This window comes from Aspergillus brasiliensis (genome assembly GCF_001889945.1).
Source record: "Aspergillus brasiliensis CBS 101740 unplaced genomic scaffold ASPBRscaffold_14, whole genome shotgun sequence".
Taxonomy (NCBI): Eukaryota; Fungi; Ascomycota; class Eurotiomycetes; order Eurotiales; family Aspergillaceae; genus Aspergillus; species Aspergillus brasiliensis.
In genome coordinates, this window is record NW_027137455.1 from 167,629 (window position 1) to 182,399 (window position 14,771).

General features: G+C 54.1%; 4 protein-coding genes across 4 annotated transcripts; 2 read left to right on the top strand and 2 right to left on the bottom strand.

Moving 5' to 3' along the window:
- Positions 1-347: 347 nt before the first annotated feature.
- ASPBRDRAFT_134871 (putative actin polymerization protein Bzz1) lies at positions 348-2,888 on the top strand (the record flags this gene model as incomplete). Its single annotated transcript, XM_067618655.1, has 6 exons — positions 348-392; positions 451-477; positions 584-1,111; positions 1,159-1,239; positions 1,288-2,431; positions 2,482-2,888. 6 exons carry the CDS (start codon positions 348-350, stop codon positions 2,886-2,888), a joined length of 2,232 nt encoding a protein of 743 aa, XP_067475097.1.
- A 2,026-nt stretch (positions 2,889-4,914) lies between these two features.
- On the top strand, positions 4,915-5,721 carry ASPBRDRAFT_325394 (putative Cu-dependent DNA-binding protein). Its single transcript, XM_067623030.1, has 3 exons — positions 4,915-5,161; positions 5,249-5,353; positions 5,480-5,721. The coding sequence occupies exons 1-3, from the start codon at positions 5,086-5,088 to the stop codon at positions 5,566-5,568; spliced, it is 270 nt and encodes an 89-aa protein (XP_067475098.1). The 5' UTR covers positions 4,915-5,085; the 3' UTR covers positions 5,569-5,721.
- A 1,561-nt stretch (positions 5,722-7,282) lies between these two features.
- On the bottom strand, positions 7,283-10,149 carry ASPBRDRAFT_134668 (putative cellobiose dehydrogenase; the record flags this gene model as incomplete). The annotated part of the gene is made up of 2 exons (XM_067618632.1): positions 7,283-7,894; positions 7,957-10,149. The coding sequence occupies 2 exons, from the start codon at positions 10,147-10,149 to the stop codon at positions 7,283-7,285; spliced, it is 2,805 nt and encodes a 934-aa protein (XP_067475099.1).
- A 1,588-nt stretch (positions 10,150-11,737) lies between these two features.
- gel1 (1,3-beta-glucanosyltransferase gel1) lies at positions 11,738-13,182 on the bottom strand (the record flags this gene model as incomplete). Its single annotated transcript, XM_067618624.1, has 2 exons — positions 11,738-12,511; positions 12,580-13,182. The coding sequence occupies 2 exons, from the start codon at positions 13,180-13,182 to the stop codon at positions 11,738-11,740; spliced, it is 1,377 nt and encodes a 458-aa protein (XP_067475100.1).
- Between the last annotated feature and the right edge of the window lie 1,589 nt (positions 13,183-14,771).

Sequence of the window (14,771 nt, forward strand, 5' to 3'; positions counted from 1 at the left end):
GGGCGGGGATGACGTAGGGAACCTCAGGCTAGGCGTGCGAGGCTCAACGTGGCCTGACAGGCAGCCTCAGGCTTGTCAGGTATGGTCATCTTCCCCGCTTCCCATCTTCCAGCAGCGCCTGGCAACGATTCCTGGTTCCCCGATCCCCCCTACCCACCATTTGGTTGTACGGACTACGGAGCACACACGGTCGCCAACGGCTGTTCCGCACGTGGAAGGTGAGTTAGGCTACTCCATTCGCTTTCGCTGGTTGGACTCGCTATGCCGACACATTTTTGAGTCTTCCATGCCCCATCTCCGCCTGTCTCCTGGCGGCGTGATCTCCGACAAGCTGACCATCTAGCAGAATGGCAACCCCGGATGTCGCCCCTCACTTTGGGGCGGAGTTGAAGGTATGACATAACTCTATCGTATCACCCCCAGAATCCAGCTAATCGAGGATCTTGTCAGGATGCGTTCAAACCGGTCAACAATTGGGTAGGCACTTACTTCCCTCTTCCCGCCTCCTCATCCCCTTCGAGCTGAACCCCCCCGGATGATCGCCGAATCCCTATGAACGGTGAACTAAGATGTCACTTGCTAGGTGTCGAATGGTATTGGATGGCTGGACGAAATACAACAGTTCTACCGCGAGCGCAGCGCAATCGAGAAGGAGTACGCGGCCAAGTTAACGGCACTATGCAAGAAGTACTACGACCGAAAGGCCAAGAAAATCAGCAGTTTGAGTGTCGGCGACACTCCTAGCATGACCCCCGGCTCCCTCGAAAGTGCGTCGCTTACCACGTGGTCCACACAATTGAGCGCCGTCGAAGCGCATGCCACTGAACGGGATCACTTCGGAAACGACCTGCTCGTCCATGTCGCGGAACCGCTCAAACAAGCTGCGAACCAGTACGAGGAGCTCCGGAAGTGTCATGTTGATTTCCATGCCAAGCTGGAAAAGGAGAGGGACTCCTCGTACAGTGACCTGAAGAAGGCCAAGGGTAAATATGATGGCGCGTGCCAGGAAGTCGAGGCAAGGCGGAAAAAGATGGAATCGTCGTTCGACCACAGCAAGCCAAAGGCCCAGGCGGCGTACCAGCAGCAGATATTGGAAATGAACAATGTGAAGGTAGGTTACTGCGAGGATGGCAAAGGTCATTGCTGACAGGATTTCAGAACACATATCTCATCAGCATCAACGTGACGAACAAGTTGAAAGAGCGATTCTACCACGAATATGTGCCGGAGCTACTTGATGTGGGTTTGCTTTTACTGTTCGGTTACAGTCTGCTAACTTCCGCCTAGGGCCTGCAAGACCTCAACGAAACGCGTGTAACGAAGCTGAACTCGCTCTGGACCTTGGCGGCACAACTCGAGAAGAATTACCTCACCAAGAGTATGGACCACATGGGAAACCTCATCAACGAGATTCCGCGCAACGTTCCACACCTCGACTCGCTGATGTTCCTGCGCCACAATGTCACACAATCACAGGAGCCGGCCAACGTGGGCTTTGAGCCGAGCCCGATCTGGCACGACGACGACGCTCTCATCACCGACGAGGCCGCCAAGGTCTTTTTGCGCAACCTTCTCAGCAAGAGCAAGACACAGGTGCGGGAACTTAGGGTCGAGGCCGATTCGAAGCGACGCGAGGTGGAAACCGCCAGACGGGTCCGGGAGAGCATCCGACAGGGCACGGACAAGCGCAACGAGGTGGAAGTTGTCCGCGCTATATTCTTCCAACAGGAATCCCTACACGAAGTTGACCGCAGGCGCCTGACCGCCGAGGTCGAGACCTCTACCATCATGGCGGCGGTGGGCGATCTCTCGCTCGGAGCGCGCAACCACAACTTCAAGTCGCAGACGTTCAAGATCCCGACCAACTGCGACCTGTGCGGAGAAAGGATCTGGGGGTTATCCGCCAAGGGCTTCGACTGCCGGGACTGCGGATACACCTGTCACAGTAAATGTGAAATGAAGGTCCCGGCTGAGTGCCCGGGCGAGCAGACCAAAGAAGAAAAGAAGAAACTGAAGGTGGAGCGACAAGAACAGGCCAACTCTGCCCCCGCGCCACTTGATCTAGAACCAACCACGAGCGCATCCACTGCGCCATCACTGACCCGCAAAGACACGATGAACTCGTTGAGCTCAGGCTACGCCGTCAGCGCCAACCGATCCATGTCGAATGCCGCGCAGTCTCCCACCACGACCCCAGCCGAGCTTCCCACGCCCGTCGCAGAGACCAAACCTGCGCCCGCACGGAAGAACCGCATTCTTGCCCCGCCACCGACACAGTACATCAGCACTCCGCCGGCCAGTGAGTCGACCCCGGCGCTGGGTTCCAAGACCAACGAACAGCACGGCAAGATGCTTTACGCATACCAAGCGGGCGGGGCCGACGAGGTCACCGTTCAAGAGGGAGACGAGATAGTCATCCTGGAGCCAGATGGTATGACATTCCCCACATTTTACCTTGCAAACACTAACAATACATTGTAGATGGGTCCGGCTGGATGCGCGTCCGGGTTGGCAGCGAAGAAGGACTCGTCCCTGCTTCTTATGTGGAAGCCGGGCCCGCACCTTCTCCGGTGCCGTCTGCTAGCCCCGGCTTCACCGCTGACCGACCGGGCTCAACGTACTCCAACTCGTCGGCGTCGCTGACGGGCGGCGGTGGCGCCGGAGGCAATAAACGGGTCGGGCCAGCCGTGGCACCGCGCCGGGGCGCCAAGAAGCTGCAGTACGTGGAAGCGCTGTATGACTACGAGGCCCGCAGCGATATGGAGTGGAGTATGGCGGAGGGCGACCGGTTCGTGCTGGTGAACCGGGATGGCGGAGATGGCTGGGCGGATGTTGAGCGCGGCGGCGTGACGAAGAGCGTCCCGGCGAACTACATCCAGGAGGTGTGATGGCGGTAGGGGAAAACGGGTGGAAGTCTTGCATGAGCAAGCTGCACCGTTTCACATACGTTGGTTTGACTTGTTATTGTTATATTGCTACATTGCATCGGGAAGCCTGGGAGCTGGTTTGTTTATATTTTTGGTTTGCTTCGGCTTGTTTCTCTTTTTGGTTGTTGTGGCTTTTCTGGCTACTGTCTATATCCTTCGGTATATTCTTATCTGGTAGGTAGATGGGTGGACAGAGCCGTGCACAGGGCCGCAGGATGTCGATGGAAGGAAATACTACATACATGTACATAGGGATGAACTGCGTGTTGTGTGCATATGCCATGACATTGTGACTGATCGAGTCCTTTTCTACTTCAGAGCTCAGAAGCTGTGTCTCATTAGAGGAGGCCCAACACATGCGTATGCAGACGGAGAAAAAGAAGAGAAAGTTTGCAGTGAAACTATGTATCTACTGTTCGTCACGGTCTGGCAGGCAGATTAGAAGCAATCACACAATCACGGGCGAGGATGAAAAGGAAAAAGAGGATGGAAAGAAGGAAGAAAGAAGAGGGAACAAGGCTCTATTTCTGATAAAAAGTGAGAACACAAAAAAAACGGGTTTTCCGAGTTTCCGATCGGAAAGAGGATCTGCAACCAACGGTACTTTACGTCCTAGGCTAGTAGTAGGTAGGAAGTAGATACTACTAAGGTTACTTACTAACTACTTCCTTCCCTTCCAGCCAGCCGCGGCTGCAAATTTTTTCGTCTTTTACCTGGAAAAGGAATGGATGGATGACGGGCAGACCTGCAGACTGCAGTAGATAGTGGAAGGGTAAAAGCTCGGACGGGCAGAGAGAGGAAAAGAGAAAGAGAGACAGCTGCAGCTGCAGGCAGCTGGAAGGATCCTGCAGCCAAACAGCCAAACCGTGATCCGCGCCACCAATCACCTATTGACAATAATCACGCAGTTGGCTCGTGCGAAGGTTAGTGAGGTGCGACTAATCTTGATGGAAGTAAGCTCAGGTGCTGCTCAGCCACCTCCAGATTAGTTTACTTGCTGGTCGTGCTACTAAGTAGAGTAGTGAGGACAGAGGTGGCTGGTGTGTCGGAGAATAACGAGAGTTGTCATATGCTGTGATCCCGAGGTAACTTTGTCACTCATTAACTAACTACGGAGTAACTTACTAGTAGTAACCAGTAACTGGTAGTAATCTGGAGGTACTGCTTCACTCCGGGGTATCATTGCCCTGCAGTTGAGGCAAGCACTGACTAGTTCTCATGTCTAGTCAGTCCCTGAACTTTCAGGCAGCAGCCATTTGCCGATAGAAGAGAGAAAAAAAAATCAAAAAAGAGTCTAGCTGAGCGAGAGAAAATGGGGGAAAAACCGACAGAAAATTGAGACGGAGCCAGAACCAGGCATGGTTTGTATGCGGGAATTTGCTGGGCCATCCATCTGGACCAGCACGACTAGCACCGATGGGGCAGCTCGTCGGGAACTGCACTGGGAAAATGCCGCATTCATTTCTGGTCTTATTTCACTGTAGGAATTACTGTGTAGGCACTATACTCCGTAGTATAGGGGAATTGGCTGATATCACGGTGGAGGCCCGTCGGAGCGAAAAAGTACTACAACAGCCTCTCCCTCCTAACTCGTTACTTACTAACTACTTACTACTTACTACTCACTACTCACTACTCACGACCAGGATTCTCTCTCTTGCCATCTCCCCATCTCCACTTTGGCACTCTCCTAATTCTCTTGCTAATCGAAACCCGGGGATCCTCATCCTGTTCCCTTCCCGACTCTTCTAAAATCCCTCATGGCTATACCTCTTTCCTCTACCTCGACCACTTCAACGACGAGGTACCTACCTACTACCTACTACCTACTGACCACTCTGCCCTCGCTAACTCATCTCCCAAGCGAGATGATGGAATGACATCCCCATCCATGCAGTCGATCCGTGGCTGTGCCAGCTCCTTCCCTTGTCCGTCTAGCTACCTGGCCAGCTGTTGACCCTCTGTGTCCTCACATTCATTGTTTGCAGTTTTCAATTTATTTTTTTTCTTCTTCCTTTCCCTTCCCTATCACCACCTCCACCCACTCCTACGTATAAATCCTCCCTTCTCTCCCAGTAATCACCACCACCATCATGCCCATCCGCTCCTCTTCTACCTCCCCTTACTCCCCTCCCAATTCCATCGTTATCCCAAAGGAATGCTTATCGACGGTGAAAAGTGGGCTTGTGAAGCGTGCGTCCGCGGCCACCGTGTGACCACCTGCAAACACAATGGTATTGACCTCTCTTCTTCTTCTCCAAAAGATCTTGCTTCAGAAATCATCCCCCTCAATGGATGCTAAGAGTAATCCACAAATAAAGATAGACCCCTGATCCGCATCAACCGCAAAGGTCGTCCCTTCGCGACCTGCTCCATCTGCAACTGCACCCCTTGCGAAAGCCCCGAAGAGCACGCCAAGCTCAAACGTGAGACCGATCAACATCATCCTTCTTCATCCTCAAAAGTACACGGTCACCGTACCTCTACACACATGATTTTCACCCATGGTGGATGGCTTTTGGTGCAGTTCAGGCTGATATAGTGGCTTCTAGCGAGCTGCTGGCCGATCTCCTCGACTCTCGGCGTCTCCATCCTCATATTTGCCCATTGCCCCAAGGCCATCCGTTTCTCCGAGCAATAGCGCGGCGAGTGTGAATCCACCACTTCATCCTGCTGCTACCGCCGCTGCTGCTGCTGGCGCATACCCCTCAGTTTCAACTGCGACGACTCTTCCAGCGACTACGACGGCAACAGCAGCAGGCTATCTCTCCCCACCGCCAATCGCCTCCCTCCCGCCATCCTTCTGCTCCATGGCCGCCACCAACGAGTCCATGTCCATGTCCATGGTAAACCCATTGTTCGTGGATGCGAATCGCATGTACAACGACCTAGCCGTATCCTTTGCAGATAGTAACGCTATCTACGCGCTCGACGAAATGGGACTGGATGACGTCAGTGCGACCATGCTCGCTGCAGATCCCGTCTTCCAGGGCAACGATTGGGATTGGTTGCACGATGATCACCCCGACGGTGGTGTGCTCTAACACTTGTGGATCCTCTTGTGTCTGCAGTTTTCTACTAAGAGTCTGTAGATCCGAGAGGGTCGTTTGTATAGAGGATGGGAGGAATGGGGCTGTATATGATGTAACGAAGAAACGAACTGTACGGCTGACGTTGGCATGGACCAGTCGGGATCAACAGGACCTACTATACACTTAGTTGACTGGCTCAGCTAGTGGAGCATTGCATGTGCATGTGCATGTATATAGCGTGGGTAGGCTGAATTGATTTACTGCTTAAGTCCTTTGCATGCTGACAGGATAATCACAACCGCTTTTTTCGAAGTAAGGTATTAAGGTTATCCAACAACTGGAGAGAAATAAGAAAGACATCGCTTGATTTTATTGAGTAGCGAGGCTTGCACGATCCAGAGGTCAAGCCCACTAATAAAGCTAACGATCTTTCTCTGCATTTTTATTTCGCTTATTCCAATTGTATTCTAAATTGTATTCTATTATATTAATCTCTTATCATCTTTATTCCTATTCATACATTTTATCTTCATTTTTATTTTGGTTCTCTCGGTTGTTGCTCATCTACCAAACAACTCACTCACTCACTCACTCACTCTTATACTACAAGAAAAGCGAGATCGCCCTCCCCGGATACTTATCCGGTAAAGACATAAGTTATGGGTCTCTCCACCAAAATATCAAGATAATCAATCAGTAACAAGTATCTATATCTAATTAATCTAATTTTTCTAACAATATATGCAGATACTGAATGAGAACTTTTATCAGTTCAGTTGGTAGGAAGTACAAGTCCACTTCGTCTTTGCAGGTCTGTCTGTAAAGATGGGACGGTTCGGAGGTGGGTTTGTCCGTACTGATTAGTATGTAGTGACTGCTTCCTTGATTTAAGTACTACTGGACGCTGGACTGTGGCAAGTAAGTACGGTCTATGATAGAATGGATTAGTATATGTATAACAGTGACAATTATTTAGAGAGTGATAAAACTCGTTAGCATTATGCGTGATAGTTTATTATGTATATTCTGATTTCATGGTGAATTTCCTTGGATTTATGAGTGAATAGGTTCAGAGTTGCCTGACTGCGGACTACTACTACTACTACTACTACTACTACTACTACTACTACTATCTCAATCACCCACAACAATAAACTACGACCTATTGAATACATTCAACACTTGAAAGAATTGTAGAAAGAATAAATTCTATATATATAAAAAAAGTAGGTAGGTAGTACACAACGGAGAACGGAACAGGCCTAGAACTTCAAAATTTTGCGCCCTTCGCCACCGTCCCCGTCACACTAACAGGTGGACCATCTAAGCAAAAGTAGGCCAGACAGTGACGGTCGAAGTGCTGGTAGCCACCACCTGATCGGTAGTGGTGGTCCAGGCAGTCGAGGTAACCCACACGGTGGTGGTAGAGGCACCCGAGTCGGCAGCAGCAGAGGTAGCTACGGCGACCTTGGCAGTCACGGACTCCGAGGTCTCGATCCCGCTGCTGCTGCTGCTGTCATCCTCATCCTCATCATCCTCATCATCGCAGTCGTACTCATCGTCGTCGTCGTCACCCTCGTTGCTGTCAGCACCGGTGCTGCTCTCCGACTCGCTGGAGGAACCAGTGGAGGAAGAAGAGGAATCAGAGCCGGTGGTAGACGAGATGGTGCCGGTGGTGGGGACAGCGGAGGCGGAAGTAACAGCCTCAGTGGAGGTGACGGCCTCGGTCTCGGTAGCGGCGGCGGCCTCGGAAGTAGTAGAAGCGTAGGCGGCGTTGGTGCTGGCAGCAACGGAGACAGAGGCAGAGGCAGAAGCAGAGGTGGCGCTGGTGCCCTGGGCGATGATGCGGGCGACGGCGGCCTCGGCGGCGACCTGGATGATGGCCTGGGAGTTACCGGTGGGGAGGTCAGGGTGGATACTGCCATCGACGATGTACTATAGATGATGGGTTAGAACAGGAACTTTAGGTTTAAAATAAGGAATAGTAGGGGACATACCAAGTTCTCAGTGCCGTAGACCTTGGTGTTGAGGTCAACAACGGAGGTACCGTTGCTCTCACGACCATCATCGAGACCCATCTTGGCAGTACCGACATAGTGGTCACCGGCGGTCAGCTTGGCCAGAATGCCCGACGCGGTCAAGCCACCCTGGATGGAGAAGCCGGCGGTCGAGTTCTTCATGTCGTCAATGAGGCTCTGGAGGAAGCGGGTGGTGGCTTCCTTGTCGGCGGCGGTGTTCAGGTAAGGGGAGGTCTCGATGGTGGTGGAGCCGGTCGAGTCAATGCCGAGGACACCGGTGGAGGTGGCACCGTGAGTCAGGTACAGCTTCAAGGTGATGACACCATCCTGGGTGGTACTGCAGGAGGCCTGGAAGAAGCGGGTAACGCCGTCGGTGCCGACGTTGGAGGTCCAGAACTGCAGACGGTGGCCACCCTGGGTCAGGACACCGGAACCCTGGGAGTAGAGCTGGCGGATGGGGGCAGCGGGGTCAGAGACGGCACTGGAGGTGTTGAAGTGGGTGAAGTTGCTGTTGGTGTTGACGGTAACGGTGAACATGGGGTGGTCGCGGAGGTTGTGGCCAACGGGCAGGTTGATCCATTCAGCGGAGGGAGGCAGAGTGATGCCAGTGCTGCCGCTCTGGACCGTCTTGATCTGCTCCGCGGGACCGATACCGGAATTGTACAGAATGCGAGGAGTGGACATGGAACCAGCAGCAAGAACGACCTTACCACCGGCGCGGACGTTGATGATCTCGATGGCGCCAGAGGAGGTCTCAACTTCGACACCAGTGATGCGGCCACCACGGCGGACGACGCGGCGGACCTTGGTGCTCAGGCTCATGTGGAAGTTGTCCGCGTCCTGGACCAGGGGCAGGTAGGAGCGCACAGGACCGGCACGCATACCATTGCCGACATCCCAGGAGGGGTAGCTGTAGACCATGTGCTTCTCGTTGGGCTGCTCCTGGGAGTCAACGGACTTCCAGCCAAGACCCTTCAGGAACGAGGAGAGAACAGTGTACATGCCCTGGTCGTAGCGCTTGCCGTCAGCGGAAGGCAGGGTGCTACCGGGGTTGCGGGCGTAGAGGCGCTCGGCAGCAGCCTTGACGTCCTTCCACTTCCAGCCAGTGGGCCACTTGTCGTCGAAATCGGCCTCCTGGGGGTGGATGAACGACATGGCGTTGATGACGGTACCACCACCGAGGACACAGCCAGCCATACCGGCGGTGTCATCACAGAGGTACTGGCTCACGTAGTCGGAGCTCTGGATGTAGGTGCCCAGAGCCGGCAGATCATACGCGGTCAGGGAGGAGTTCCACGACAGGGTGTCAGTCGCACCCAGCTCGACGGTCGGGGCCACACCACGCTCAATGAGCAGGACGCTCTTCTTGGTCTCAGCCAGGCGCTCAGCGGCAACCAGACCCGCAGCACCACCACCGACAACAATGTAATCGTAGGTCGTGTTCGAGACAGTGGCGGCAACGCTGGCGGAGGGAGAGGCGGAAGCGGAGGCAGAGGCACTGGAGGAGGCGGAGGCCGAAGTCGAAGTCGACTGGGTCGAAACCGCCTTAGAGGCCCAGGTAGAGTACTTGGACGACTTAGCGTTAGCGAGCTGCACCTCGAAACCACCATAGCCAGCAGCGTGGTAGGGCATCTTGGACGAGGCGGAGGAAGGAGTCGTGGGGTTGGAGGCACTGAGAGCCCAGCCGAAGTAGTAGCTGGTGGAGTTGGCATCGAAGGTGGTGGGCTGGCCGATGATGCAGTTGTTGCACAGGAAGGTGTAGGTCAGGTAGGTGCTGTTGACGGAGGTGCCGTCGGGGATCTCCTCGATGGAAGCATCACCGCTGTAGACGGACGGGGAGACGTAGGAGGTGGCCTCACGCAGAGTACCAACGGCCGAGTCACCATCGGGCCAAGCGGCAATCAGGAGGACGTTGGTCATGGAGCCCGACATGCTAACACCACCCCAACCCTTGGAGCTCGACAGGGGGACGGTCAGCTGACCGATGAAGTCGGTGCTGACATCCTCTGGCAGGGCGATACCGAAACAGAAACCGGTGTCATCGGTATCACACCATCTCTGGAACTCGATGCCAGAGGCCGAATCGGTGTAGGCGGAGGTGTTGTAGGCATTGGCCGAGACGCCCAAGGCGTAGCTCAGGGCGGCCACGCCACTGAGCAGAACGGAACGCATCTTTTCCTGGATTTACCCGAAATGCAGAAAAACGCAAAGTTGAAAGGATAGGCCACGAAGGAAGAAGATGAAGATTTGAAAAAGAAAGGAGTGTCAAGGAATTGGGTATGTCAAGCTGGCCCAGCAGCAACCCAAGGAAGAAAGAATGGCGGCAAAAAAAAAGTTGCCAAAAAAAGAATGGAAACTCTCAAGCAAGAGTGAAGTGAAGATGGGGAAGAGAACAAGAGGAAAGGAATCCATGATGGCCGCGGCGAGAGCCATTGATATATAGGACTCGAGAGGAGGGTGCGTGGGGATGGTCCGACGGCGATGGCATGGGGAGCGGAGCCATTAAACGGTGGTGATATGATAATCAGGATGAAGGGGGGAGGGCGGAGGGCACGACTAATGCATTGAAGAAATTGAGTGGGTGGACACTGGCTGAGCAGACGCCCACTCTTCAGACGCCCAAAGGAGACATGGATGAGGGCATTCTCGGCCATTGGCCTCCATTCTGACGGGGGAATGGCGGCTGTCAGTGGCTCGAGGCAAGATAAGCAATTTCCTTAGCTGTGAGGTTTATCGACCTCAGTGGGACATGCCAAGCCTCACTAAACGGCGCGAGTTTCACACAACGGCCGCCGTGGTTTGAGTGTGATGGCGCCCCGGTGCTCGTTCCCAGCCAAGATCATTTAAACAAAACACTCCTCCTCCGTGAAGTTCGCGCGCTGGTGGATTGCTCACTAAACCCGCGTTCCTCATTGGCTTCACCCTCACGCAGTCGGGGGGGACCATTGGCCTCGCCAGTCACCACATCCACTGTCTCCGTGAACGGGGGTCCCACCGGAATTGACCGAGTGCCACCAGAATGATCTGTGTCTCTCTTCTCTCTATTACCGGGGAGGGACTGGAAGGGCCGCCAAGATACAGGGCAATGTCCGGAAACCCACCCGTCGAGGAGGGGAGACTGGCTTCGGGTCTATTAAAAGATGAGCTCAGGGGGTTCTTCAGCCACGTTCAGGGACCAGGAATGACTTACCGGTCAGGAACGCCGACGGATCTGCTAGCAGAAATGACCATGGCATGATGAGGGGTAGTGTAGAGACTACTCCATAAGGACTGGATAGATGGACTGAGTGAGGAAGTCTTGCCAGGACGAGTTCAACGACGGGGAAGAACACAGCCGGGCGGCCCAACCTGAGACGGGCAAAGTGTCACACCAGCGGCGCTGCAATCTATTTCCCTGCTCCAGGTGGACCCACCGGACCAGCCTACAGGAACAGGAGGATTATTATCGTCTTTTTCTTTCTGCACACTCTCCATAGAAGCAAGAAATCAAGAAAAGAAAAAAGAAAAAATAATATGAAAATAGCAAGGATGCTACCTGGGTTCCTTCCATTACTAGATAAGATACTCTACACATGGAATGGCGCCGGCTAAGGATGGTCCAACCCAACTGTACACATGTCAGAATGCTGCTTCGCGCCGAGACCCACCCGGCAGCAATCGAAACAAGGGAAAAAAAAGAAGAGAAAAAGGAAAAAGACACAACGCAAAGAACCAACACAACACGGAAAGATAACATTATATCATCCACGCGACATCATCCTTACAGCAGGACGAGTCCAGCTCCAAACACGGTGGACAGAACCGTCACCAGTCCGACCATCACAGGGGCCATGGCGAAGCCGGGAACCTGCAGTCCAGCAGCAGCGCCCGTGGAGCTCGTGGAGGTGCCGCTCGAGCCCGAGCTGGAGCTCGACGAGCTAGCCGAGCCAGATCCGGGGGTCGCGGTGCTGGTGGACGCAGTGCCGGCGTTCATGCTACCAGAGCCGGAGAATCCGGCGCCCTTGCCAGCGCCCTCGGTCATGTACTTCTTCGCGGGTTCGGGAATGGCGGGCAGGGAGTCTCCATCAACGTCCCAGTTGGGGGAGTCCTTGGCCGGGCAGGGGTTGGCACCACCGGTCTGGTTGTAGCCGCCGTCACCCTGGGGGTTGCTGGTCTTGGAATAGGCCGACTTCAGAGCATCGAAGTCGTCCAGGGTCTTCACATCGTTGCCGTTGATCTCCACCAGACCATAGTTGCTGGATTCCTGGGAGTACTCGTAGACCAGACCACCAGAGTAGACGCCGGTCATCTTGGTGTCGTACAGAGCGCTGACCTCCTCAAACTCACGCTTGTTGGTGTTGCAGCCATACTCGGACAGGAACAGAGGCAGACCGTATCCGGTGAAGTTCTTCACCTTCTGGTCCCAGCCGGAGGTGGTGAAAGAGGAGGGGTCACACCAGGAGTAGTCGTTGAAGGCGAAGAAGTCACTACGCTCATCGTCAGTGCCGCAGTTCATGTACTCGGCCATCTGAAGACGGTTGGTATCGATGTCGGCCTGCATTGACGGTGCTTATTAGTATCCAGACTGACCCGTTTCGTGGGATTGGGGTGTTATCCACTTACGGCAGAGTATCCGACAGGGATCTCACGGTAGTTGCGGCTGCGGATGTACTGGCGAAGATCACGCGTGACAGCCTTGACGTAGGGAGCAGCCTTGGAGGACGGGCCATCGTTGATGACCTCGTTACCCGAGAAGAAAGCCAGGGTGTTCTTGTAGTTGGCGAACTTGTCGACCGTGGCGAAGATGTATTGCAGGTACACATCGTTGTACGACGGGGCGGGGTCGGCACGGTTGAGCGAGTACTTGGGGGTGTTGACATCCAGCACCAGGTAGATGCCCGCATCCGCCAGAGCGTTCATGCACTCGTCGTGATCCTTGGAGTTGTCCACCGAGTAGACACGGATGGTGTTGAGGCCGAGCTCCTTGAACTTCTCGATATCACGCTTGCAGCCGTCGGCATCAGCAATGGGGTCAGCGAGTTTGGAGGAACCACCGGGCTGGTAGTCGACACCACGGATGTAGAATCGGTCATTGCCCTTGAAGAAGGCATTGCCCTTGACGGTGATGGCCGTCACATCATCACGGGCCTTGATGGTCGACGAAGGCGCAGCGAGGGCGGTGGAAGCACCAAGAGCGAGGGCAGTCGCGACAGCGGTGCCCTTCATTGTGAGAGATGATATAAAGTGGATGGGATGAAGATAAAAGAACGAGTGTCAGGGCCGGTCAGCGAGGTATGACTGAGAAGGTATGAGAGATGAAATATGCAGACGGCGCCGGATATAGGAAGGTTCCAAAGAACAGAAGTATTAGAAGCGAGAGACGAGAAAGAAGTCTGAACGAGTGACTGAAGAGGGATTTGGAAGAATGCCGGAAGAAAAGCGGCGACAAGGTTGAACGACCGAAAGGGTGAAGAAGGAGGAAAGAGCAAAAACAGGCAGATGGAAGCGGAAGGGGGGTGGGAGTGGGTGGTACACGCCTTAAAGCAGGCAGGCCGACCATCCCTTCTGCTTCTGCATTGCATTGACATCCACTGGGGTTAATTTGCTGGCGCCTTTGTGAATCCGACAGGGTCTCGCCAAGAAAACAAACATTACGCCTGAGAGCAGCCACGGCATGTATGGGAAATTGTTGGTCCATCAAAATAGATCCTACGGACCAATGAGAAAACGCATCCAAGAGATTCTTTCCTCTTTCTCCATGGGCCCCGGAGATCCAATCAACCCTCCAAATCCCCAACTGGAAGGTCAGCGGAAATCCCAGGGGACTGTACCGAGTATCGAAAGTATTGTGGCCTCCGTATTGTGGCCATCCCGATCGTCAGATCGCCTGTGGGCGAAAAAGCGTCTCGCACTGGGCCAAGGCGCCGATGAAAGGCTGCCGTGGCCACTTTGCAAGGACTGGCCCCGTCCGATTCCCTGGCCGGAACAAATGAGAATGCAGGCCAAGAGAGGCGCACAAAGAAAGCAGCTCATCTTTCGACCGTGTGGGTGGGGCCCCCGGTCTGCCAAGAGTGCCCGGTGGGGCCAGTCCCTGAAAAGTCCCTGAAAAGTCCCTGGATGGTCCCTGGCAAGTTCCTTGGGACCCTGAAAGGCCCGTACCAGCTCGGTTAGTTACTCGTTACTCCGTACAAGGGTTGACATTCCTTCACTCGCAACGAGCCATTCACATCTTCAACACAGGCAACAGATAGAAATGAGCCCGTCATTCTAGTCAGATATCGGAGTAACCAGCCCTCAGATTACCCAACCTCCAGGGCTGCGTATAAATTCTCCCCCGCCGCCGCACGCTACTAGCAAAAGCAAGGCACTTCCCACAAAAAGGAGTCTCATCCTCTCCTGGGGTCCAATTCCAGACTTCCCGCTCCCTGCCGTGCCTGGATGATCAGTCCCGTCAAGGTTTACGAGAATATTGACTATATAATTACTGACTAATTGTTTCAGTTCTACTGCAGTGAACGTGGCTCCTGCTTTATCTCGCCACTGGGTAAGGACCTGTTACGGCGTTCTCACGGCAGAGCAACAGGTACGGTAAAGCGCCAAGATTCAACACTCCTGGGGGCGGCCATGGCAAGAAGTATTACGGCAAGCCATGACTCTGCGCCAGGAACTATTGCCTCTGGGCGACTGGGCATTTCACAGATAGGTTGAACTTCAGCGACCATACAGCAGTGCCGCCTGTCCACTCATCGCTCGACTGAGACACCTATACCAGCACCAATACACACCAATTGCATCTACTGTAGATGCAAGCGCTT

Bases quoted from the DNA above. Each gene is read 5' to 3' on its own strand.
- ASPBRDRAFT_325394 (XM_067623030.1), top strand. From the start codon at position 5,086: ATGCTTATCGACGGTGAAAAGTGGGCTTGTGAAGCGTGCGTCCGCGGC. The intron at 5,162-5,248 runs GTATTGACCTCT...CCACAAATAAAG, and splicing joins GACCACCTGCAAACACAATG to ATAGACCCCTGATCCGCATC. The intron at 5,354-5,479 runs GTGAGACCGATC...AGTGGCTTCTAG, and splicing joins AGAGCACGCCAAGCTCAAAC to CGAGCTGCTGGCCGATCTCC.